Below are 27,319 nucleotides of genomic sequence, written 5' to 3'. Positions count from 1 at the left end.
TATTATTATAGTAAGATAAAAAAGCAAGGATCCGCCCATTGCTCTAATCTCTTTCACGACTTTAAATCAAACACTGCCAATTAGATGGATTATTAAAAAGGTCCAGTTATATCTATCTCTATGGGTTATATATATTCCTAGACTTGTGCAACTAAGGAAAATATATATTTAGAGTACTGAAGCTCAGAAATGACTGTTTTCAGTAAGTTGATTTGTAATTCATTTGTTACATATATTTGCTTTTTGGAATTATATTTATAAGTATTTATTTTTTGTGTATTTAATACTTCTGTCTGTTTTGTCATGATCGTATATTTTTGTAATCTATATTTAGTATATATTGATTATACATGTACCTATATGTTGTAATGTTATTTTATGCAATTGTCTGATGACGATAAATTTATATTTTTATTCACAGATGAAAATATGTACTTTTATACTGCCAAAATCTGCAATGACATTTTATTGAAAAGAAAATGTATTTTATATAGCTAATTTCAGTGTAAATAATGTATATACATTTTAGATAGTCTCTCATAACTCTTTTTAGAGTGGCTCTTGTATGTTTTATGATGTTGTTTTATTAACTATTTGTATGTTTTATATAATGAAGAGGTGAGACTTAAATAAAATATTGTCTTGTCTTGTCTTGTCTTGTCTTGTCTTGTAAAACATTTGGTTAATAAAGAATTGAATTGAATTGATATATCCATGATGAATTTAACATTTACAATGTCATTTTATCGATCCTAGTGATATGTCAATTAATAAAATCACTAATGCGAATCATTTAATTACTTAATACTCTTTCATATATCCATAAGTCAAAATCGTGTTAAAATATGCAGAATAGTTTTATTTATTGATCTTCGATATAGTATGACTCCAATCTTAATTGACTAGGATTGTCAGTTTTCCTATCGAAGGTCAGTGGTTTTCTCCGGGCACTCCGGCTTCCTCCACCAATAAAAACTGGCCGCCACGAAATAGCCCAAAAGCGGTGCTTAAAAAAGAAGTTAAAACACCAAAAATCAAAATCAAATCAAATCGATATAGTATGCACAAAGAGATACACTTCATAGATGATAGAAGCAGCCACACAAAATAAAATATATATAACCTCGGTTTCGAACTTAACAATGAGAATAAATATGCCAAGAAAATAAATAAAAAAATCATGAAACAAATTGTCTAAAATGTCTAAATATTTACTTCATCTATTGTTTCATAAAACATTCAATCAACTACCTTTATCCTATTTATACCTTTCCATTTAAATATTTTACAACTATTTTTGATCGCTATTATGAAAACCTATTCACCCATAAAACCATGTCGCTACCCGTATTCTGAACAACAGATCAACTATAGGCGTTCAAAAAGATGGCGGACGCGGTCGATAGTACATTCCATGAAAGTTGAAAAACGTAAGTAATGAGACTTTTTATAGTAAGAAACTGGTATTATATATGCTATGGTATTCCGTGTATTCTATTCTAGCGGAACGATAAGAAAATATATGTATTTAGTTGTGTATATCAACTAAATTTATCTCTCTATTATTTCTCTTCTTTCTGCAGAATGTTTATCTTTCGTCCTTGTATTACGGAATATTGCCCTTGTGTATGAAATATTGGCCTTGTGTACGGAATATTGTCCTTGTGTATGGAATATTGGCCTTGTGTACGGAATATTGTCCTTGTGTATGGAATGTTGTCCTTGTGTATGGAATATTGTCCTTGTGTATGGAATGTTGTCCTTGTGTATTAAATATTGGCCTTGTGTACGGAATATTGTCCTTGTGTATGGAATATTGAAATTTATAACTAAGTGGTGTTGTGGAAGGGATGAGAGTTCTATAGACTTAACTGTAAGGATAGGGTACAACTGTGTAATCTCAACCGGAAACATGGCATATTCAAACCGGTTCAAACATTTACATCCCCACTGTGTATCATCGCCACCGGAAATTGGGTACTAACGAAGCGGAGAGAAATGGAAAAAAAAGTAAACAAGGTAAGAATTCATTCAATTTAAAGCATTTCTACTGATTTGACGAGGGTACCGCTTAAGAAATGATTTTCTGATATATAATTCTTTAAATTATTAGGCCGATAAGTACAAAATTAAGACAATATTTTGTGTTATACTCCAAAGCTTGCCATTTAGAACCTGAAAATTTCGAGGTCGATTGTCCTCTGTCGCCCCATTGGCAAGATATTCAACTGTTTTTCATTATTTTTCCAGACACGTTTTTAGATTATGATAGTGTGACATCATATTGACTGAAATCTGTTGTCATAAAGATGTTTTTAAAGAATATGGACCAAAACATTGTTTGTTTATTGTACGGCGAATTGCAGGACGTTGTACGGCGAATTGCAAAATAACAACTTTTGTCTGTACGGCGTCTTGCAATATATTGTAATTTAAAGATGAAATTAATCACTGTTTAAATAATATCAAGTGACGAAATGTTGGCTGTATCAAAGCTTTACCGGCTTACAAATATACAAAATAAACTACTTATCAAATATTATAAAATATATGCCGTTAATTTCGTTCAGAAGTCGTCGTTGCGTATACCTCTATTTGACTTTGTGTTTTTAAAGACAAAAAGGTTTTTTTCAACCATATTATCCTAAATACATTCATATATCGTTATAATTCTAACGACTGTTGTCTTATTTGTTGTCAGGGTGAAATTTTGTAAGTTCAATAAAAAAAAAACGACCATTCATCTTTTGTTGGTGCTGTTTTTTTTTTAAATATAAACAGTGGAGATGTTGTATGATTGCAAATAAGATAACTATCCACCAGGGTCAAATAAAGTGTATGTAAGCAATTATATGCTATCGGTTGGCCTTCAACAACGAAAAATCGTACCTTACAGTCGGCTAGAAAAAGCCTCGACATGAAAATTGTGGAAGGATTCAACAAGAAAACTAACGGCCTAACTCATAACAAAACAATTTACGAAAAATAACAAATATGATAGAGATGAACCAACGACAAGCACCAAACTACAGGCTCGTGGCTTCGGACAGACACATAAAGAATGTGCTGGGTTAAATAGACATAGGAAGATGTGGTATGCGTGCCAATGAGACAACTCTCCATCCAAGTCACAATTTATACAGTAAAAGTAAACCATTATAGGTCAAGGTACAGTCTTCAACATTGTTTATTGTTTATTTTTTAAATTTCTGAAATGAATAATTTGTTAATAGAAAAGTGAAGAAAATACTTTGTTTTCATTGAAAATTAGGAGAAATAAATCATGAATTGTGTTTCGAATTAATTTCCTTGTTTCTTATTGAAAAAATAATAAAAGACTGTTGCTAAGACTGTTTGGCCTAAACTTAAATGAGTAGATGGAGGGGTAGTGAAAAGGAGTGTATTCATCCGAATTTTCATTGTTACAGTAGTACATTTTCATGATTACTATGTATAATATTTCTCAGTAAATTTTAATGTGATATTGTGCCAATTAAAATTATATAATTAATACATGTAAGACTTGCATTTGCCTTAAAAGATATAGCAGTACGTGATTAGTTATTTTCAAACACACCTTCTCTGTTTTGAAACTTATTAAAGTATGGATCTCGGCCTATCTGTTTGGTTGAATATAAATGTGAATTCATAGAGTTTCAAAATCAACAGTAACCCATATTTTTGTGTGTGTGTAAATAATCTAATCTTCAGATAGATGCTAAAATTAAAATCATTTTTCTTAATAAGAAGAAAAAAGAGCAACTTAAGCACGCCTGAATGTAAAAAGGTGTACCCGACTTATTCGTTCACGATTTTCGGTATTTTAACAAAACTGTTTACGAGGGCAAATAAATAAATGAACGCTATCAAATCAACATTTAAATTTACGTGGATTTTTCCAAAAGAATTTATGAGTATGCACCATCAGGATTCAAAAATATTTCAACCTGTCCTTATTAGATGTTATTTCATTATAATTCTTTAAACTTACAAGTCGAAGATGCTAGCTTTTGTGAATTGTATTAATAAGTATATAATATTAAGATGACAACCAAAAAAAACTTCATACAAGGTCATCTTTATTCTCAAGTAGAAAGTTTATATAAATAGTTTATGCCGTAGCCACAGCCGGATTTGTATCCCTTGTATCGGATTCTTCTTTCATTCTTTCCAAAAATGATTAATCTAAGGTTAATATATTTTTTTTAATTTAAACAGTGTTAGCCACCGAGCTTGTTCATTTCTTACTATATAGAGATGAAGTTATTTTTAGAAAATAAATGTTCTTTATTCTAATATATTGGCTGTATCTGCCTTTTACAAATAAGACAATAACATTAATTGAAAAAGGAGACGTGGAATGGTTTTCACTGAGAGGACTTTCAAACAAAGTCCAAATGAAATAGATTTGACCAACTATTGGTTACTATACACTTCACAATGAACAAAACCCATACCGTATCAAAATTGCCTGATTTATGACAAAATCATAAACAAATATGTCAGGCAGCAACTTACGACAGCCGCTATATTACATGTTACTGATTAGGGACAGACACATATATATTGAGGCGGGCTTAAACATGTTTGTGAGCACTCAAACCTCCCTTAAGATGGTGCCGTGGTGTAGTAATACAACATTTTTTTTTGCAGAGAATGATAATTCATTTATATTTCATTTTATCTGAAAGTTGAAAGAGAATTCATTCACTTAATGGTTCTAAATATTCAATGCGGAAAATTTTTCCTGCCATTACCTCCTTCCTTCCCTCCACCCACAACCCATCCCCGAAATGTTCATCACTTATATGCAAATGCTGACTAATGTTGTATGGTTAAAACATTTGGTTGAGGCAATCTAAAGTTTGAGAACAGAAGCGACAGCTTTACCTTTTTTTCATTTATAAAAGGGCATAACTCAAGAACGGTAACAGTGACGCTACCCAATTTATAACTTGGTCTGTGTTTTGTGGTGATAAGCATTTCGTGTAAGTTTTAAAACATTTGGTTAAGGCATACTAAAGTTAGAGAACGGAAACCAATTATTGGGACTTTCTGAACGGACGGGAGAGACGGGTCGGACGGACATGGGTAACATTTAACGCTACGTCAGGGCAGAACAACGGGTCAGTAAAACAGTGACATGCCTTTCCGAAAGTTACAACATTTGCCAGCTTTTGTATATGCCGTATTCATATTGTATACATCAGGTATGTTTAAGATGTAATAGGACTGTGTTCAAGCCTTATATTATGTATACATCTTAAATGGTGTCAAGCGAATTGTATTTTTATCAAATGCATAATTAGATATTTGAACCTAATACTTTATTTTCTTTAAAAAGACGGCAAATAAATATTTTGAAATTAGCAAGTTGCCATTCAGTTGAAAACAAGTTGCCATACAGTAAATTTGTCAACATGAGCAAGTTGCCGTACCCTAGACTTTATTTTTTATGGTCTATATTCTTTAAAAACGTTCATTTTGACAACAAATTTCAGTAAATATGATGCCACACTATAACAATCTAAAAAAAGTGTCTGGAAAAATAATGAAAAACAGTTGAATATCTTGCCAATGGGGCGACAGAGGACGATCGACCTCGAAATTTTCAGGTACTAAGTGGCAAGTTCTTGAGTATAACACAAAATCTTGTCTTAATTTTATACTTATCGGACTAATAATTTAAAGAATTATATATCAGAAAATCATTTCTTAAGCGGTACCCTCGTCAAATCAGTAGAAATGCTTTAAATTGAATTAATTCTTACCTTGTTTACTTTTTTTTCCATTTCTCTCCGCTTCGTTAGTACCCAATTTCCGGTGGCGATGATACACAGTGATCCCTAATGAAAACACTGCAATGCTGTGAAAATTTAGGACCTGGCGAAATGTAACATGAAGATTTTTATGCACATGCAGCACAGGGGTTTTGCGTTTTGGAAGTTCGGCACACAAGACATGCTAAATGTAATATAATATTCGTCAATAAGATATTACAACTATAACTGTACAATACAACTTCTCAAACTACACAACTCGAAATTTTAAATATTTTTTTAATCGAAAAATATATAAATGGAGTTTTTTTCCAGGGGCTCTTTTCACAAAAAAATCTTACAGCAAAAATTGATCGTAAGTTATGCTGAAATGTTCATGACTTGCACGAGTATTTTTTCTCGTAAGTTTTTTGTGAAATGAGTCGCTGCATTCTTACTACAATTTTGTTTTGTCAAAAGTCATTTTACGGGAATGGTTCTTGCGGAAAGAGTCGTGCAGCCAATTCTTAAAATTAAGGTATACTGTATTAAACCTCATGTTAACCTCATGACACGTTAACTTGCTCTTGATAAAAAAATTGACAATATAATGTGTTTTTGCCATTAGCATGAACTCTTAGTAGCAATAGCCAGTATAGTACAACTACATGTTTAACAGTAAACTATACATTGCATGTATATACTAGTATGTATCCGATCAGTTTTCTCCACCTTTAAGCCTTCCCAAAGCCGTATAACGAGCTACAAACAACCAACAAAGGAAGGCTAAACCCTTTTAGTTTAATGTATTAGTATCACCTCACCTCACCTATCCTCTTCATGCCGGTCGGTATTTAAGGCCCTGATACATTTTTCTTTCCATTTTACACGGTCTCTAGCTGCTGTTTTTGCTGTAGCCCAGCTGTTCCATCCGAGTGATGTTCGTTCTGTCTCTACAGTCCGTCTCCAGGTGGTTTTGGGACGTCCAACGTTCTTTTTGAAAAAATGTATTAGTGTATGCTATTTTAAAAGGTAAAATCAATTGATGGCCTAGCACATATATATAAAGAGAAGATGTGGTATGATTGCCAATGAGACAACTCTCCACAAGAGACCAAATGACACAGAAATTATGATACAAAAGTAAGCAATCATGGAAATTGTGCCATTTGAAATAAGGTATATATGTATGCTCCATAGCACAACTATAGGAAATATTTTGATGAATAGAAAATAAAAGTAAAACTTTATCTGTTTGAATCTGAATCCCCTAGCACCAAGGTCTGAATTAAATAGCACCAATGAATATTTCTTTTTAATACAAATATTAATCATTTTGGTCTTTATTAATAGTTGTCTCATTTGCAATCCTACCACATTCCCATAATCCCTTATAAAATGTAAGGGATGTTTAATGTTGAAACATTATGTTGTAAGTTAAATTAGTAACTCAATACGTACATTTTAATGAACAAAATATAGAACCACATTGAGTGTTACTGTCAAATTAAGTTGTCGGTGCGGGGATATGACTGTCCTGTTTATATGCATTAATTCAGTTTCGATGCTCAAATTGTTCATTTGGCTTTCTAAACGTACAAGATAAAATAGTCAATACAATAGACCAAATGACACAGAAATTAACAACTATAGGTCACCGTACGGTCTTCAACAATGAGCAAAGCCCATCATAAGTATTCTTATTAACACAAATACAAACTAATACATAATAGTATCTTAAATATTGAAATATGTTATTTTTGGTATTTTTTTATTTCCTCATACTGTTACTATAAAAAAAACTTACTAGCGAGGACGTCACTTATTATACCCCACGCAACGAGTTGTGGGGGTATAATGTTTTTGACCCGTACGTCCGTCTGTCCGTCCGTCCGTCAGTCCGTCAGTCCTGTTTCTTGTCATCGCAACTCCTTTCAAACCACACAACAGAATTTCACGAAACTTTTTTAGATAATAAGGACATACTATGTAGTTGTGCATATCGACAGAAAATTACGATTCAATTTTTTTTCTAGGAGTTACGCCCCTTTGAACTTATTTACTTTAATGTACTACTGCAACAGTTTGTCATCTCAACTCCTCTGAAACCACACAACAAAATTCCATGAAACTTTGTAGATAATAAGGACATACTACGTAGATGTGCATATCGACAGGAAATTACAATTCAATTTTTTTTCCAGGAGTTACGCCCCTTTGAACTTATTTGCCCAATATACTACTGCAACCTTTTGTCATCGCAACTCCTCTCAAACCACACAACAGAATTTCATGAAACCTTTTCAGATAATAAGGACATACTATGTAGATGTGCATATCGACAGGAAATTACGATTCAATTTTTTTTCTAGGAGTTACGCCCCTTTGAACTTATTTACTTTAATGTACTACTGCAACAGTTTGTCATCTTAAATCCTCTGAAACCACATAACAAAATTTCATGACACTTTGTAGATAATAAGGACATACTACGTAGATGTGCATATCGACAGGAAATAACGGTTCAATTTTTTTTCCAGGAGTTACGCTCCTTTGAACTTATTTGCCCAATATACCTCTGCAACAGTTTGTCATCGCAACTCCTCTGAAACCACACAACAGAATTTCATGAAACTTTGTAGATAATAAGGACATACTATGTAGATGTGCATATCGACAGGAAATTATGATTCAATTTTTTTTTCTTATACAATTTTCTTTTCTTACAGTTATTTTATTTCTCCAGTGACAATGTGGGGACGTGGGGTATGTGAGTGCGCTCACTAAGGTTCTTTAATTATATATTAAATGTATGTATCTTTATTCTTTAAATTTGATAAATAATTCCCCATGATAACATTAAATCCCATTTATATATTCACATTTTCATGATGATTTATATTAACTTTTTTTTTCTCTTTCATATGCAACTATATCAGTCATAATTACGTTCGATAACTCTGCATGTTACTGGTTTAATTAGGATTATGAAAAATTTACTGGTAACCCGTTTGATGAATGATTTAGAAAATTGAAAAATATAGACATTTCACCTCGGGGTTTCGAGGTTTTTTTTTATTAATATAAAATAATACCATAAAATAATTTCTATAAGAATCGGACCATACTAATCTACATAAGTCTTGTCAAAACTTACATGATCTTACATCGTGATTAGGTGCCGTGTTTGTTTTCTTTGATCACGTTGATGACTTAATATCTCCTTAATCAAGCTATGTCCTTGGGTATTATTAGAGTGACAATAAAGTGTCATATTTAATTGCAATATAAACAGTGAAATTAAATTGTGTTATTTGCATGGGAAAAATTAGTGTCGAACATCGTCTACGTTTGAAAATTGTTTGGTCGCCATTTTTTTTCGTAACTTCGAAGTTTTATCAAAACAAAAAGCATGTATCCACTTTATCAAAAAGACAAAATATTTGATTCTATGCTGCTTTGAGGTAAGACAAAAACTGAAAACGCATGCATCCAACAGTTTTTTGATTTTCATCGTAAAAATATAACAATATATATTTTAACAAATCGACCTACGCTGTCAACATGGTCAATGTAAACAATGCATGGTTGATGCATATAAATCTTTGTTTTGAGTGCGAGAGACTATTTCTAATACATATATTAAATTAAAGGTGAAATAAGAAACTTCTTAAAACAATAAGACATACTTTAATAAATATTTCACAAATTACTTTTTAATTAATTGCTAAATAAATACATGTCGTGTCTTTGTTCACTTCCGACATCGGCCGCCATTTTCAAAATATTGTTAACGAATGCCAAAATGTAAACTTTTCAATCAAATTTTGAAGCAAAAAGTTTGTTACCTAAACTGATTTGGGTTTCGATTTCATTTAAATGAATGTGTTGTCGATCTTTTTAGGGGTTGGAAGGATATTATTAACAAATAATAAGTTGAGAAAATTGATCATATAAGAAGGTCCCATTGCAATTTTATTGAGTTTTAACGAAGAAGTCAACGGAGGCTGTGTGGTTATGTCACCTCCATTTTCAAACTTAATTTGAAGCAAGAAATCATATTTCTGAACTGAAACTTAAAATATTTTTAATTTTAAAAATGAAAATACCATAAAACGCGGGGTTGGAAGGTAAAATACACAATGTAACAAAAAAGGTATGATTGTTTAATCTATGTAGCCCGTTCATTTTCATTGATAATCAATCGGCCATTAATGATATACAACTGAATTGTAAAAGTCACGTGATGACCGCGATAGTTGGATATGTCACAAAAAAATGAATCATAATTACAGATCAATAACTTACATTGTAATTCAGACGACATAAGAAGACACCATGTGACAATTTTAATTAGTCAATTGTTTTAGTGTAACAGAGTTGCTTTTTTTCTTAGATCTACAAAAAAAACACAAAAAAACGAACTGGATGTTTTTATATCAATATTAATGCAAGTAAATAATTTTAACCCGTTTTCACTATTAAAGATCTTGAAACTTTTATTATTAATATAAATTTGATACAGAATTTAATACGATTAAACAATTATGCAAGTAGTCATAAAAATTGCTCTGTCTAATGAGTTTAATAAGTCATATTGCACAGGGAGAGAAGCTTTTTTAAAAATACTTTCTTTCATTAAAATATATCCATAATAAATGCACCGTATCAAATGCATATATGAGAACAACTACTTAAAAACTGCGACGCGTCGCATACTATGTATAGAAACATGCATCATAAATGAACCGTATCAAATGCATATATGAGAACAACTACTTATAAACTGCTACGCGTCGCATACTATGTATAGAGACATGCATCATAAATCTAAGTTAAAAGACAAATTTAAAAAAAAGGAATTCTAAAAGCTTTGTTTGACAAATTTTATACTAACTTCATTTTAACAAGTTTAAATTACATTTTCTAAAATAGAGCTAAGAACTGTTTGTAATGTTGTAAATTTAATTCGTTTGAAATTTTTATTCAAATACGCTGTTGAAGATAACTAAGCGCCAATAAAATACAATAATTTTGTATTTTATAAATTAGTGTCTTCGATAATGAAAAAATCGTCATCGAACAGTCTCATTATCGTGTCGGTATTCGAAATGACTCGTTTCATTGTTATTACAAAAAATAGGTCATAATAACATGACAGAGTTTTTTTGCTTCAGAATGTTCTAGATAAATATACAAAAAGCAAATTTTAGACAATGTACCCTCATAAGCCTGGAAGTGGCTAGTCACATATCGTTAACGGCGTTTTTCTCACAATGATGTTCTACCTCCATAAGCCTGGAAATGTCGTGGCGGGTCACATATAATCAATCCTTCTGACTTCATAAATTTTGTTAGAGAGTCGGCTGAATTAAGACGTTATATGATGAAAATCAATTAGTTTCCTTCCGTGAAAATGCGTCGCATGTACAATAGAAATGAATCGCCCCTACAGTGAAAATGAAAGTCTAGTATCATTATTCGACAGTAAACATGAATCGCATAACGAAAACAGCATAGTGGAATTTAATGAAAACCCGTCCGCATCTCATACCTAAATCATGAATTTATAAAAACAGTACACATTTATTTCTTATTCTATTAAAAAATCATGAATTTGTCTTCTGTTTATTTATAATTCTACATTAGAAATTCATAACGGATACAGTGAAAATGGTATTTCAGGATTCACACATTATATACACTGGTTTTGTTTATTTTTATTGGACTTTCTAATTCTTTTTCAACGACAACGCATGCAACTTCTTATTTCTTGTTTGAAAATTCTTCTCTTCAGACTTGGTCATAAATCTGCATGAAATATTTGCCACTGTACGTTCAGAAAACAACAATCAATCAATCATATCTCCTCTAAAATTGCAGTACTATAATAACTTTAGACATTATCAAATAATTGTTAAAAAATTCGTTTAATCCGTTGATCAGATATAAACACGTCTCGTCACTCTATTATTTCAAATTTCCGATACAAAGAAAAAAAGTATTATTGAATTTCAAAGGAAGTAACCCATCAAAGATATAAGGCTTGTGTTTCGTCTACAAATGAAAAATATACGAACACACCCACTCACCTGATTCGCTCGTCCTCACAAATATAAAAATTCAAAATATAAAAACAATTATATACAAAATAAAGGATAAGGTCACCCCGGATGTCGCACAAATGCCAAGGCAACGAACGAGAAACCGGAAAGGACATACTTGGATTCCAAACCGATACCGCTAAATGCCCAGTTGTATTCCTGGTAGAGGAAAGCCGAAAATCCTACAATAAAGCATCTCGGAAAGAAACTACCGATCCATTAGGGGAACAACAGCTAAAACCCTCAGACATCAAATAGATTGGTCTGATAGTTTCCCACTTGGAAACTACTAATGGATTCCATCTGACCACATGTCTCAAACAAACCTGAAAATATCTGCAGAAACTTTCCTCAACAAAAAAATATAATCCAAAACATAAAATATAAGATGTAAGGATAACAATATTTATCCATGAAACCAATTTGGCAAAACAATTTCAATGATGTTGAAGGATTCTCTCTGCAAACATTTTCACGTCCGCTCTCATCGGCATGCTCGACTCATCGATCTGTGAAAGAAGAGTGTACCATATTCCGATGTAAATAAACTACGATTCACACCTCCTGTTTACAGCTAGAGTTCCGTTTTACGATACACTTACGATGATACACAGTGCGTAACTTGCGATCAACTTAGTAGTCCTTTACGATGCCTTTGTGAAACACACGTAACGGGAACGTAGAACCACACGTAAACGGATCGTAAAATGATACGGTGGTCGTAAGTTAAGAAGGCTTTGTGAAACGGTGGCCAGGTTGTTATTTCATACAAATATACATACATGGACAAGACGTCAGCGTATACTGCCGCTCTCGTTGTATTCTCGTGGCGAGTGCAAGATATATTGGGTAAAACCAAAAAATACAAAACTGGTATTTGCTGTTTCTCCACTAAGAACGCAGCTTGTTGGAGTACGAGCAAATACAGGTCGATTCAGAGTTAGAATAATGTGTCTGGGTACAATGACGTCTTCCTGTGGACGTATACATTATGAACAAGCACGTTAAAATTCTGGCTCAACGTGTCGGTCTAGTACAAAGCAGGATTCGTATTCTTATCAGATCAAATCAATTTTATTGTCATTAAACATTAACAGTATGTTTCTGGCAATACAAATTTAAACAAACAATAAACAACAAAATAAAAACAAAACAGAATATAAAAAAAACACAACATAAGTGATAGATTTACAATATTACAATATTTAATAGCCATGTTACAATGAGACCTTATCACATTTACATGTTCTCGTCCTGATATGGGTTCATTATCACTGAACTAGTATATATATTTGTTTAGGGGCCAGCTGAAGGACGACTCCGGGTGCGGGAATTTCTCGCTGCATTGAAGACCTGTTGGTGACCTTCTGCTGTTGTCTGTTCTATGGTCGGGTTGTTGTCTCTTTGACACATTCCCCATTTCCATTCTCAATTTTATTAATATTTGCCACTGGAAGTTAAACAAAAACCACCATCGTGATCAAGTGTATTTGACTGTTAACGCCCATTAGGAACATTTGCATGCTTACGCAATACAATAGCATTTGTACGTACCATAGTTTGTACTTTACAGACACCCTGAGTCGCCTTGGATATTTAGTGTTTTAGCTTACATGGTCAAAGTCCACAGGAATAAATATCAAGTTTATTTATAAAATATGTAGTTTGAATTCAATATCCCGATGTCTTTATTTTGAATCTTTTTTTCAAATCAGTAATGCCATTTCTTAAAATTTGACAGAATTAATGAAAATTATTGGTGTACCTACAAATTTCCCCTCATGTATCGTGATCTATAATATAGCAGTTTTCTTATTTCGTTGTATTGTGTATGGAATATTGGCCTTGTGTACGGAATATTGTCCTTGTGTATGGAATATTGGCCTTGTGTACAGAATATTGTCGTTTATGGAATGTTGTCCTTGTGTATGGAATATTGTCCTTGTGTATGGAATGTTGTCCTTGTGTATGGGATATTGGCCTTGTGTACGGAATATTGTCCTTGTGTATGGAATATTGAAATTTATAACCAAGTGGTGTTGTAGAAGGGATGAGGGTTCTATAGACTTAACTGTAAGGGTAGGGTACAACTGTGTAATCTCAACCGGAAACATGGCATATTCAAACCGGTTCAAACATTTACATCCCTAATGAAAACACTGCATGCTGTGAAAATTTAGGACCTGGCGAAATGTAACATGAAGATTTTTTATGCACATGCTGCACAGGGGTTTTGCGAATCCCCCCCCCCCCCCCCCCAAACCCCTTTTTTTATTTTGTTAATGTTCAAGATTTGTTTTGAATATTCTTTAATATTTCGAATTATTTTCCTTATTTGAATGTTGATATCCCATAAAGTGATTGTTCTCCGTGGAAGTTGGGCACACAAGACATGCTAAATGTAATATAATATTCGTCAATAAGATATTACAACTATAACTGTACAATACAACTTCTCAAACTACATAACTCGAAATTTTAAATATTTTTTTAATCGAAAAATATAAAAATGGAGATTTCTTCCAGGGGCTCTTTTCACAAAAAATCTTACAGCAAAAATTGATCGTAAGTTATACTGAAATGTTCATGACTTGCACGAGTATTTTTTCTCGTAAGTTTTTTGTGAAATGAGTCGCTGCATTCTTACTACAATTTTGTTTTGTCAAAAGTCATATTACGGGAATGGTTTTTGCGGAAGGAGTCGTGCAGCCAATTCTTATAATTAAGGTATACTGTATTAAACCTCATGTTAACCTCATGACACGTTAACTTGCTCTTGATAAAAAAAATGACAATGTAATGTGTTTTTGCCATTAGCATGAACTCTTAGTAGCAATAGACAGTATAGTACAACTACATGTTTAACAGTAAACTATACATTGCATGTATATACTAGTATGTATCCGATCAGTTTTCTCCACCTTTAAGCCTTCCCAAAGCCGTATAACGAGCTACAAACAACCAACAAAGGAAGGCTAAACCCTTTTAGTTGACCGTATTAGTGTCACCTCACCTCACCTATCCTCTTCATGCCGGTCGGTATTTAAGGCCCTGATACATTTTTTTTTCCATTTTACACGGTCTTTAGCTGCTGTTGTTGCTGTAACCCAGCTGTTCCATCTGAGTGATGTTCGTTCTGTCTCTCCATGGGGACACCCACCCCCTCCTGTTTGAGAACTTGTACACAGCCAAGATCCCCACCCTAAACCATATATATTCATGTATGGGACAATATAACAAATCAAATGAAATATATGGGGAGTTCCTCGGGTCATCCCACCCCCTCCTGTTTGAAAACTTGGAAATGGTCGAGATCCCCACCCCTAAACCATATATATTCAAGTATGGGACAATAAAACAAATCATATGAAATATAGGGGGAGTCCATGGGGACACCCAATCCCCTCCTGTTTGAGAACTTGTAAACGGTCGAGATACCCACACCTAAACCATATTTATTCCTGTTCATCATTTCAAAAAGATTTGAATGACATACAGGGTCAATCTCCTAGGTGTCACATATGCATATCACTTTACTAGACCAAACCAAAATGAACTGGACTTTGCCCAATGTTAGGAGACCATGGGAATGACGAATTATGGGGGCTTTGATTGGGAGACTTCGTAACGGCATCCTGTTACAATTATTTCTTGTTTATTATAAAATTTTATTGATGCAAAAATGAGTCTAGGTTAATTGAATTTACTTTAATTTTTTATTAAATTATTTCTGGGCCTATAATAATTTTCATTTATGGCCCATTTTAAAGAAAACATATAAATCTTTCAATCAGTGTAAAGCCCGAGAATGTTTGACCAACTGTTTTATAATCACCTGTCATTTTATTCCAAAATTGGTATGGAGTAACATCATGCACTTGGGGGTGAAGATGGGGGTCATTTACATTGATATATGAGTTGCTTTTGAAAACCTTGATGAAATATTAATTAATTTGCCTTAATAATCAGTTCATTTAATGAACATAAATGTACAATACTAGTATACGAATGTTAAAGTTTGTTCTTTCAAATCTTAAAAAAATTGAAGCAACACTGCCTTAGTTTTCATAATTACGTTTTACCTTGGTTTTTGGTTAACTGCCTACAGCGCTTACAGCGCTTTGATTGGTATTTTGTTTTACCTCATACTGATAATATCAAAAATTACTAGCGACCCTAGCGATCGTACGTTAAACACGTGGAAAACAACTTTGGTCTAATTCTAGCAATATGTGCGTTCTGAGTGTTGTTATAACAAACTATTGACATTATAAAATTAAATTTTGTTCCATTTAATATCGATCCACACTTATCCAGGTAAAACCATGTTTTGTTGTAAACTATCATAAATTATTACATCATTTTGAAGAGGGAAGGAAAATGTTAGAAAAAATTATGAGCATTCCAAAATTGTAAGTTGAACGAGTAACTCAACGCGAAAATTGTATTGAAATCTATTTAAGATACTATTTGACACAAATGTTCAGTTCTCATGTGGATCTTTTTATTTTATTCAAGTTATAATATATCGGTCAATATCAGCTTTAAATTCTGATTAATATCAGCTTTAAATTATTTATTTTATTTATTTATTTATTTTAAATCGGCCATCCGTAACTATAAGACTGCATTACCTTATTTCTCGTTAATCTACAGAAGAAGAAGATGTTTTATTTCCATTAAATGTGCTCACAAGGAGCATAATACAATATAAGACATTAATAAGACAATAACAAAAAGCATTTGTATGTACCATAGTTTGTACTTTACAGATCGATACCCTGAGTCGCCTTGGATATTTAGTGATTTTGTTTACAAGGTCCCCACAGGAATAAATATCAAGTTTATTTATATAATATTATGTAGTTTGGATTCAATATCCCGATGTCTTTATTTTGAATCTTTTTCAAACCAGTAATGCCGTTTCTTTAAAATTGACAGAATTAATAATAAAAAGAATATTGTTTTACGTACCAATTTCCCATCATGTATCGTGGTCTATAATATAGCAGTTCTCTTATTTCGTTATATTGGCAGAATAAAATATGTGTTGACATGCTTATTATTACGTTACTTTGGCCTTATTTTACTTAACACACATGCCGGGGCGGATCCAGGATTTTGGAAAGGGGGCGTAGTATTAAAGTTCGCCGAGCTGAGCGAGGCGAAAAATCTTTGGACCTTTTTTTAGCTAAAAAACATAAAATAAGTGTAAAATGCATTTTATAGTTAAAGCGTAGGGGTTGGACATTTTTGGTGCCGTATTTTCTCCATTAATTGTCTATTATAAAATGATTGGATGGATCCAAAGCTATGTACTAATTAATATACTTGATGTGGGATTTGTCAGTAAAAAATGGACATGGAAAATTCTCGTTTGTTGTATGGTTAGTTAGCATAATCTCACAGATTTCTTGTTGTAAACAAGATATACGGCTATTCAATGAAATTTACAATACGACCGACACGAAGAAAGACAAACAAGCAATTTTTATCCAAATGTTTGGATGAAATGTTTCAACCAACAAGGGAAGTGCAGGGTTACAAATCAACCAAAGGCTACGAATGAGTCGGAAATGACAATGAAGTTGTGAATGACGGTCGACACATGGAGACATATAGGCCACACCCAGCAAACAGGTTGCAGTCGGGCCTTGAAAAAGTATTCAGTACATCAGTTAGGCGAAACAGACATTCCGGTCAGATATGGGATTCACATGCAACCCCCCCAAAAAAAAATTACGCCCGTTTTTGTCTCGCCTTGACGGAGTAAAAAAGCGAGACATAGGTATGCTGTTTCCGGCGTCGGCGGCGGCGGCGGCGTCAACAATGTATTAGTTTGTGATTAGGTCTAGTTCATGGTGAACCACTAGTGGTAGGTCAATGATATTTGGTATGCCGTTGTATTAGCATTGGTACGTCTCATTACCATGGAGATTATTTGGCCCCGCCCCCTCAGTCAAGGTCTATTAACTTTGAAACTTTGCTTCGTTTACATGTATTAGTTTGTGGTTAGGTCAGTTTATGGGGAACCACTAGTGGTAGGTCAATGATATTTGGTATGCAGTTGTATAAGCATTGGCACATCTCATTTCCATGAAGATTATTTGAACAAGCCCCCTTATTCATGGTCTATTGACTTTCAAACTTTTGCTTCGTTTTCATGTATTAGTTTGTGATTAGGTCAGTTCAAGGGGAACCGTTAGTGGTAGGTCAATGATAGTTGGTATGCAGTTGTATAAGCTTTAGCACATCTCATTTCCATGGAAATTACCGGGTATTTGGTCCCGCCCCCTCAGTCATGGTCTGTTGACTTTGAAACTTTTGCTTAGTTTACATGTTTTAGTTTGTGATTAGATCAGTCAGTTAAGATGAACCGCTATTGTTAAGTCAATGATATTTGGTATGCAAATGTCTTGGCATTTGCAAGTCTCGTTTCCATGGATTATATAGCCCCACCCCCTCATCATGGTTCATTGACTTTAAAACTTTTACATAGTTTACAAGTCAATGTTTGTGTTTAGGTTTGTTGAAAGGGAAAGACTCATGATAAGTCTATGGTATTTGGTATGCAGTTGTATTAGCATTGGCACATCTCATTTCCATGGAGATTGTTTAGCCTTGTACCTTCAGTCATGGTACATTGACTTTGAATATTTGCATACATTGCATGTTAAAGTATTGCTATTTTAATTTCAACATTTGCATTATCAAAATAACAAACAGGCAAGACATATCTCTGTGTTAACAGTTTATTTATTCATCATGTTCATTTAATGCTAAACAATTTTGTTGAAAATATTTTTTTCTAATAGCAAAAAAGTGGACAAGATTATTGTTTTCAATCCATATACGGCCAGCATTTTTGTTTAAGGCAAAAATCAGGGTCAGAATATTTTCTCTAAAATATCTCAGACTGCCCCCTCAAATCAAATGGTCCGTACCTTAGACTTTAAATCTATATCTAGAGCTCACTGACTGGGGATCACTATTCAGCAATGTTATTAATGGGCTGGGGCGTGTGGGGTTAAACATGTTTTCGTAGGTAAATAATATTGCTTTCGAACTTTTTTTTTCATGAGAGTGTAATAGTCTAAGAGTATTACTTTCTGTTGGGTGGAATTGTGAAATAGAAATCAATACGTTCTTGCTCAATACTTTGTCGCTTTGAAGGCGTCATGCTTGTCATCCTCAGCCTAAGCAATGTGTTACTGTAATTTGAATTTCAAAATGACTGAGTGACGTTTTTTTTTTCGACGTACTGGTCAACTCCACTGTAGCGAATCACATGACTTTGACATAATCAATAATATATTACAGTAAATACGAGCGAAAAATATCTTCATACGTAAAGAAATGTCGCATAAAAATTAAATACACGGGAAATGGCAAAGATCGCGAAGTCTAGTCTGATTAGTTATTTTACAAAAAAAAAAGTTCAAGCCAAAGGGGGAGGGGGGCGTACGCCCTTTACGCCCCCTCTGGATCCGCCACTGCACATGTATATCCTAAGGGTTTGATTGGGTGTCGGATTAACTGAATTCAGAGAAATGTTACCACTATTTGCATGTTTTGAATTATTAATGAAATTTATAATCCATTGTTGGAAATTTTTTATGAGCAATAATTGCCAGCTTATGATCCACTAGTGATGTGTTAAGACACGTAAATTTGAGACAAGATACATAAACTTCACTAATAATTTTATAAAACATGCGAGAATAAGAGTTTATACAAAACGTTTAGAAAAGTTTAACATATTGCAAATGTATGGAAAGCCAACGGGGTCAAAATTTATAATTTGTAAATTGTCAATTTGTAACTTGTAACTGTAATTTCGAAATTGTTAATTCGTATATTGTCAATTTTTAACTTGTAACTGTGTAATTTTAAAATTCTTAATTCGTAAATTGTCAATTTGCCACTTGTAACTATGTAATTTCAAAATACCTAATTCGTAAATTGTCAATTTGCAACTTGAAATTCAACATTTGGAACATTGAGATTCTTTATTTGCTACTTTGTAATTCATTAAATCTAACATTCGTATACTATTTCTTATTTTTCCATTCTTCATTTATAACCACGTCACTTAAATATTTGCCACAGACACGCTGAAATTCGTATATTGATGTTTTGTAACTTTTGTAATTTACGAATTCAGAATTTTGACCCCGTTGGCTTTCCATACTAATGCAGATATCGTTGACACTACTGGTACAAATGCAATTATTAAAGGACATACAATCTTATAGATACAAACAATGTCTTTAATATTGACTGCTTAGCCACAGGCACTTGTCTCTGAAAATTATCATATATACCTTAAAATGAAATTAAGGTATATATGTACAAAAAAAATACAGAGACAAAAGTGCCTGTGTGCTTTGCTTCGGAAATACTTTTTACGCTGTATTTTTTACTAATAAGGATTAAGAAGATTGATTAGGAGTAAGAATTAAGGAAAAGAGAGAGTGAAAAAATGAAAAAAAAACTTACTGTAATGGAACGCATCGTATTAGAGAAATCTACAATATAAAAAAAAACATTGTCTATATCCTATAACAGATGAATATGACTGTTTGGTGACAAACCCAGTTTCTGTTCTATATCCTATAACAGATGAATATTACTGTTTGGTGACAAACCAAGTTTCTGTTCTATATCCTATAACAGATGAATATGACTGTTTAGTGACAAACCAAGTTTCTGTTCTATATCCTATAACAGATGAATATGACTGTTTAGTGACAAACCAAGTTTCTGTTCTATATCCTATAACAGATGAATATGACTGTTTAGTGACAAACCAAGTTTCTGTTCTATATCCTATAACAGATGAATGTGACTGTTTGGTGACAAACCAAGTTTCTGTTCTATATCCTATAACAGATGAATATGACTGTTTAGTGACAAACCAAGTTTCTGTTCTATATCCTATAACAGATGAATATGACTGTTTGGTGACAAACCAAGTTTCTGTTCTATATCCTATAACAGATGAATATGACTGTTTAGTGACAAACCAAGTTTCTGTTCTATATCATATAACAGATGAATATGACTGTTTGGTGACAAACCAAGTTTCTGTTCTATATCCTATAACAGATGAATATGACTGTTTAGTGACAAACCAAGTTTCTGTTCTATATCATATAACAAATGAATATGACTGTTTAGTGACAAACCAAGTTTCTGTTCTATATCCTCTAACAGATGAATATGACTGTTTGGTGACAAACCAAGTTTCTGTTAAGTTCAGGTCGACTATACATGTTTGTATGTTCTATGTTGTATATGTTCATATAATGTATTGTGAACACGTGCAATGTTGACGGCTGCATGTCTATTTGTTATTTGTGTTGTTGGGTGACTGTCTCATATACATAAACACGGCAACTCTTTTATTCATACATACATAGCTGTATATATATCATTTGTCTATTTCTTTCTTATTTCAGATCAGAGACTCAACGTGGAACAACATGCCGAAACTAAACGTACGAGAAGTACTCATACTGGCAGCGTGTGTATTCGTCGGGTTTAATGTATTCTACCTGGTGGTCGGAAGAGGCAAGGACACAGCTGTTCAAAGTGACAACAACGAACAAGTAGTTAGTCAAGGTGACACGAACGTGAACGTCAAAAGATTCGAGCAGGATAGTGCCTTAAATGTGTTACCAGTTATCGGATCAGTGCAAAGCAATTCTAATATCACAGATGTTATTAGACAACAGAGAAATGCAGTATCGGCAATGCTAAATAAATTGAGTAAAAGGATTGGGATACTTCAGTGTGAGGTAAATAAATATGAAAAATATGTCACATTTAAAATGTTTTTATATTAAAAACTAATAAGGTCTGCATGAAGAGGGGGGGGGGGGGGGGATGGACGAGGTCCGTTATTTCTATTTTTTCTCAATTTTCTCTTTTTCTCTATATTTTTCACAATTTTTCTCAATTCTTTATATTTTATTACCCCATTATTCTCTTTCTTTATATTTATGGCCTATATTGTTCTCTATTTATTTTTGGCCAATTATTCTCTATTCTGTAACCCCATCCATACCCTCGAGGATCTAAGGCGTCCTCGGTCAATATGATCTGGACAGGTCCATATATAACGTAATAATTCTTATATGATTTGCATATCTATAAATAATTGAATTGGATTGGTCTGTTAGCATTTTTCCCTTGGTTTATACTTCGATAGATCATATTGCCGAAACTATTTTCGTAACCTTCATTGTGATCTATTCATGCGCGATGCAGTTGCATGGGATCAAGGGGTCAGTCAAGCAAATTGAGATTGAAAAAACAAATTCATAACTGTTATTTATATTCCGATGAATAATAAAAACAAATAATGCATTAAGCTTGGAAACTGTATAAATTTACAATAAAGTAAAATTCCGCGAAATTCGTGAATGAGCTTGGTGCATTAACGTCATGGGAAAACTTGACGTCATACGAATGAAAACTCTCAAGAGGAAGATTATTCTGTTTCTTGTACGTTACAAATTTAAATAATATCTCATTTAAAATGAAGTTTTGGAGGCATTGTTAGTCGTTTTAGATTCTATTGCATTAATCGAACATTAATATGTTAACGGATTTCAGAAAGTCAAAATGGCGGCTCACTCCTTAGTTACGAAATGTCATTTGTGCATTTGATGGTAAATAGTAGCCAATGTATTAAAAATTGTGAATTAAAAATTGCAAATGTTTGGGTTAAGAATTATAAGGAGTAAACACATTTTTTCTAGAGGTTATTGGTGTGTAAACTGGGTCGCTGACTCACAAACTTAACATAAAAGTCCGAAAGTTTGTGAGTAAATCGCCCCAGTTTACACATCAATAACCTCTAGAAAAAATGTGTTTAATCCTATAATGACCTCATCAAAAGTCCATAATTGATAAGTATTTACTTTTATTTTACTGATATTGCTTTGGCTGATGAAGAAGAAAAAAATATAATATCGATTTAATAACAATATTTGATATATTGATGTCCAACACCTGCCATAACATGTAAATATATATTATATATATGATATCTGATATACCCATATGTGTTTCTTCTTTTTTATGACGCCAAATCGAACCAAAAAATAGTAAAATCATTATATGAGCTGCGTCGAATAGAAATCGACCTTATGCAAGTGCACGTATACATGTACATGTATAAGACTTTGATGGATTTTGGAACATTGCAATACAGATTAAAAGACAAATTTTGGTCTGATTTGTAGGGTTGTTATATCAATTTTCAAACAGTTACACACTTTGCATATAGAGTGATTTTTATACGACCGCAAAACAAATTTGTGGTCGTATATTGGTATGACTTTGGCTTCGTCGTCGTCGTCGTCCGAAGACACATTGGTTTTTGCACTCTAACTTTAGTTTAAGTGAATGGATCTCTATGAAATTTTACCATAAGGTTCAATACCACAAAAGGAAGGTGGGGATTGATTTTGGGGGTTATGGTACCAACAGTTAAGGAATTAGGGGCCAAAAAGGGGCCACAAATAAGCATTTTTGTAACTTCCAGACTTAACTTGTGTGTTAGGAATTAGGGGCCAAAAAGAAGCATTTTTCTAGTTTCATGACAATAACTTTGTGTTTAAGTGTATGGATCTCTCTGACATTGTACCACAAGGTTCCATATCACAAAGGGAATGCTGGGATTGATTTTGGGGTAATTGCCTCCAAATTTTAGCAATTAGGGGCAAAAAAGGGGCAAAAAACAAGCATTTTTCTAGTTTCATGACAATAACTTGTGAGTAATTGCATGGATCTTTATGAAATTGTACTACAAGGTTCCATATCACAAAGGAAAAGCTGGAATTGAGTTTGGGGGTAATTGCCCAAAGCGTTTATGAATAAGGGGCCAAAAAGGGGCCAAAAACAAGCATTTTTGTCGAGCCTTCGACTTTTGTCGAAAAAGCGAGACATAGCGATCCTACATTCCGTCGGCGTCGTCGTCGTCGTCGTCGTCGTTGTCGTCGGCGGCGTCCACAAATATTCACTCTGTGGTTAAAGTTTTTCAAATTTTTAATAACTTTCTTAAACTATCCTGAATTGCTACCAAACTTGGACAGAAGCTTGTTTATGATCATAAGATTATATTCAAAAGTAAATTTAAAAAAAAAAAAATTCCATTTTTTCCGTATTTTACTTATAAATGGACTTAGTTTTTCTGCCAGGAAACATTACATTCACTCTGTGGTTAAAGTTTTTCAAATTTTAATAACTTTCTTAAATTATCCTGGATTTCTACCAAACTAGGAAAGAAGCTTGTTTATGATCATAAGATAGTATCCAGAAGTAAATTTTGTAAAAAAAATATTCCATTTTTTCCGTATTTTACTTTTAAATGGACTTAGTTTTTCTGCCAGTTAACATTACATTCACTCTGTGGTTAAAGTTTTTCAAATTTTAACAACTTTCTTAAACTATCCTGGATTTGTACCACACTTTGACAGAAGCTTGCTTATGATCAAGAGCTAGTATCTAGAAGTAAATTTTGATAAAATTTTGTTCCATTTTTTCCGTATTTTACTTATAAATGGACTTAGTTTTTCTTCCAGTCAACATTACATACAGTCTTCAGTTTAAGGTTTTAAAACATTTATTAGATTCATAAATTATCCTGGATTTTTACCAAACTTGGACAGAAGCTACTTACATTCAAATGATTGTATAGAGAGGAATATTTTTATTAATTTTTTTTCTCATTTTTGTTGAGCCTGCGATTAACAGCAAAAGTAGGCGAGACACTGGGTTCCGCGGAACCCTTACAAATTTTTCTAGTTTCATGACAATAACTTGTGAGTAAGTGCATGGATCTTTATGAAATTGTACTACAAGGTTCCATATCACAAAGGGAAAGCTGGAATTGAGGTGGGGGTAATTGCCCAAAGCGTTTAGGAATAAGGGGCCAAAAATAAGCATTTTTCTAGTTTCCAGACAATAACGTGTTCAAGTGTATTGATATCTCTGAAATTGTACTGCAAGGTACCATACCACAAAAGGAAGGCTGGGATTGATTTTGGTGGTAATTGCCTCAAAATTTTAGGAATTAGGGGCCATAAAGGGGCAAAAAAACAAGCATTTTTCTAGTTTCAGGACAATAACTTGTGTGTAAGTGTATGGATCTTTATGAAATTGTACTACAAGGTTCCATATCACAAAGGGAAAGCTGGTTTGAGTTTGGGGGTAATTGCCCTAAACGTGTAGGGATTTGGGGCCAAAAAGGGGCCAAAAAACAAGCATTTTTCTAGTTTCCAGACAATAACTTGTGTTCAAGTGTATGGATCTCTCTGAAATTGTACTGCAAGGTACCATACCACAAAGGGAAGGCTGGGATTGAGTTTGGGGGTGATGAATCATAAGGGGGTTCCAAAAATTTGGGGGGGGATTTTTTTTCCTTTTTTTTCTTTAAAATTTTCCATTTTAAATTGGTTATTTCTGATTTATATATAAAAGCAAATAATAATGATATGGTTTGAAAAGGTAAATTAAAATTTTTTAAGTTCTTAGACCACATTCATTCTGTGTCAGAAACCTATGCTGTGTCAAATATTTAATTACAATCCAAATTGAGTGCTGTATCAAGCTTGAATGTTGTGTCCATACTTGCCCCAACTGTTCAGGGTTCGACCTCTGCGGTCGTATCAAGCTGCGCCCAAGCGGAGTTTTTTATTACTACTTGAAAGAAGGTACAACAGATGTATTGATATTCATTTGCATAAGGTCGATTTCTATCCGACGCAGCTCATATGTAAAGTTTTTTTCAAAAATTTCGCTTCTTTTCTTTTCTTAGACAAAAATCTTTGCCACAAAGAGAAATGATGATTCTGATTGGTCGAGTTTCAAATTTTACATGGAAACAAATTCTTTTGAAAATTACAAAAAGTTTCCTAAAATTAAAAAGGGAAAACTTAAAATAAAAAGATTAACGCGGTCGATATAGGCTCGGATTTGGAGAGCGGCCATTGCTGACAATAGTTCGTGTATACACGATAAGTGATACAAACTCATTAGATATGTAGTTTATTTATCCGGTTAACTTCTTTTCATTTATTTATCGTGACCATTTTTACTTCCATGAGGTTGAGCGGAACGTATATGTGAACATATTGTTTCTAATTGTCTTTGTGTTGTTTTTTTTTTTGTAGAGAAAGAGAGGTACCGCAGCGGCCGGGGGATATTGTAGCAGAGGAGGTCAACATCTGGGAGCAGACAAGACATTACTTCCGGCATTGTCGGACTTATTACAGGGCAAAAGTGTAGCCAGTTTTGGTGATGGAACTGGAGAATATAAAACAAAACTTTTGGGATTAGGAAAGATAAAGTCGTACGATTCATACGATGGAGGACCATTTACTGAAGAGGAAAGCAAAGGAAATGTTAAATATATGGACCTTACAATTCCACATTTTGGACTACCTGTTTATGATTGGGTCGTTTCCATTGAAGTAGCCGAGCATATACCAAAGGAATATGAGCAGATATTTTTAGACAATATATTCAGACATGCCAATGAAGGCATAATATTAAGCTGGGCAGTCCCAGGACAAGGAGGGTTGAACCATGTCAACAATAAGCCAATAGAATACGTTATTGAAGTAATGAATAAACACGGTTTTCAACGTGATGACACTTCGTCCAAACTGTTGCAAGAAGCTAGCACATTTCCTCATCTCAAAAGAAACCTTTATGTTTATAAACGACTAGAACTCATGAAAAATCTGCATATGTTAGCATAATTTAAAAATTTCTATTTTCAATTGCTGAACCTTTTAAAGTTTTCCCTATATGCTTCTTATATGTGACAAGCCGCGATCTTTGCAGGCTTTGTTAGACAATAAGTTTTAATCTACCAATGAAAGTATAATACTACTGGACAGTTCCAGGACAATGTGGGTTAAACCAGTTCCAGGACAATGTGGGTTGAACCATGCCAACAATAAGCCATAGAATACGTTATTGACGTAATTATTAAACACAGTTATCACCGTGACGACACGTGTCGTCCAAACTGTTGCAAGAAGCCAGTACATTTCCTCATCTTAAAAGAAAACTTTATGTTTATAAAATACAAGAACTCATGAAAAATCTTCATATGTCATGTATGCTAGCATAGTTTAAAAAATGCTTTATACTTTTCAGTTAAATAAACAAATATCTCTGTTTCTATCTTTAATTGCTAAACCAACTTAAGATAACCTTATGTGTATTTTATATGAAATTAGAAACAACATTTCTAGCCTTATGGGGGTACATAGATTAACATGAACTTATTGCATATGTATTAAGGTGGCTCGGGTGTCTTCCTCCATCTTGGATTTTGAAGAAGCAGATAACGTTGGTCTAGATCTTTGATGAAATGTGCAAATTTTGAGAGTAGATATAATTTATGTGTAAGACTTTTGATGTAAATATAAAAAA

General features: G+C 33.2%; 1 protein-coding gene across 3 annotated transcripts; it reads left to right on the top strand.

Moving 5' to 3' along the window:
- The first annotated feature begins 1,325 nt into the window (after positions 1 to 1,325).
- On the top strand, positions 1,326 to 27,063 carry LOC127721971 (uncharacterized). 3 transcript variants are annotated; one of them, XM_052228817.1, is made up of 3 exons: positions 1,326 to 1,430; positions 21,325 to 21,663; positions 26,047 to 27,063. In XM_052228817.1, the coding sequence occupies exons 2-3, from the start codon at positions 21,349 to 21,351 to the stop codon at positions 26,635 to 26,637; spliced, it is 906 nt and encodes a 301-aa protein (XP_052084777.1). In that variant the 5' UTR covers positions 1,326 to 1,430; positions 21,325 to 21,348; the 3' UTR covers positions 26,638 to 27,063. The 3 variants fall into 3 exon arrangements, with proteins under 3 accessions (XP_052084777.1, XP_052084776.1, XP_052084779.1); XM_052228816.1 differs by having other exon boundaries at positions 1,336 to 1,430; positions 21,330 to 21,663; XM_052228819.1 differs by lacking the exon at positions 1,326 to 1,430 and adding an exon at positions 16,212 to 16,275.
- The last annotated feature ends 256 nt before the right edge of the window (positions 27,064 to 27,319 follow it).

This window comes from Mytilus californianus, unplaced genomic scaffold (assembly GCF_021869535.1).
Source record: "Mytilus californianus isolate M0D057914Y unplaced genomic scaffold, xbMytCali1.0.p SCAF_12, whole genome shotgun sequence".
Lineage (NCBI taxonomy): Eukaryota > Metazoa > Mollusca > Bivalvia > Mytilida > Mytilidae > Mytilus > Mytilus californianus.
The sequence above is the reverse complement of the archived record's forward strand: the minus strand, read 5'-3'. Positions and strand labels throughout refer to the sequence as shown.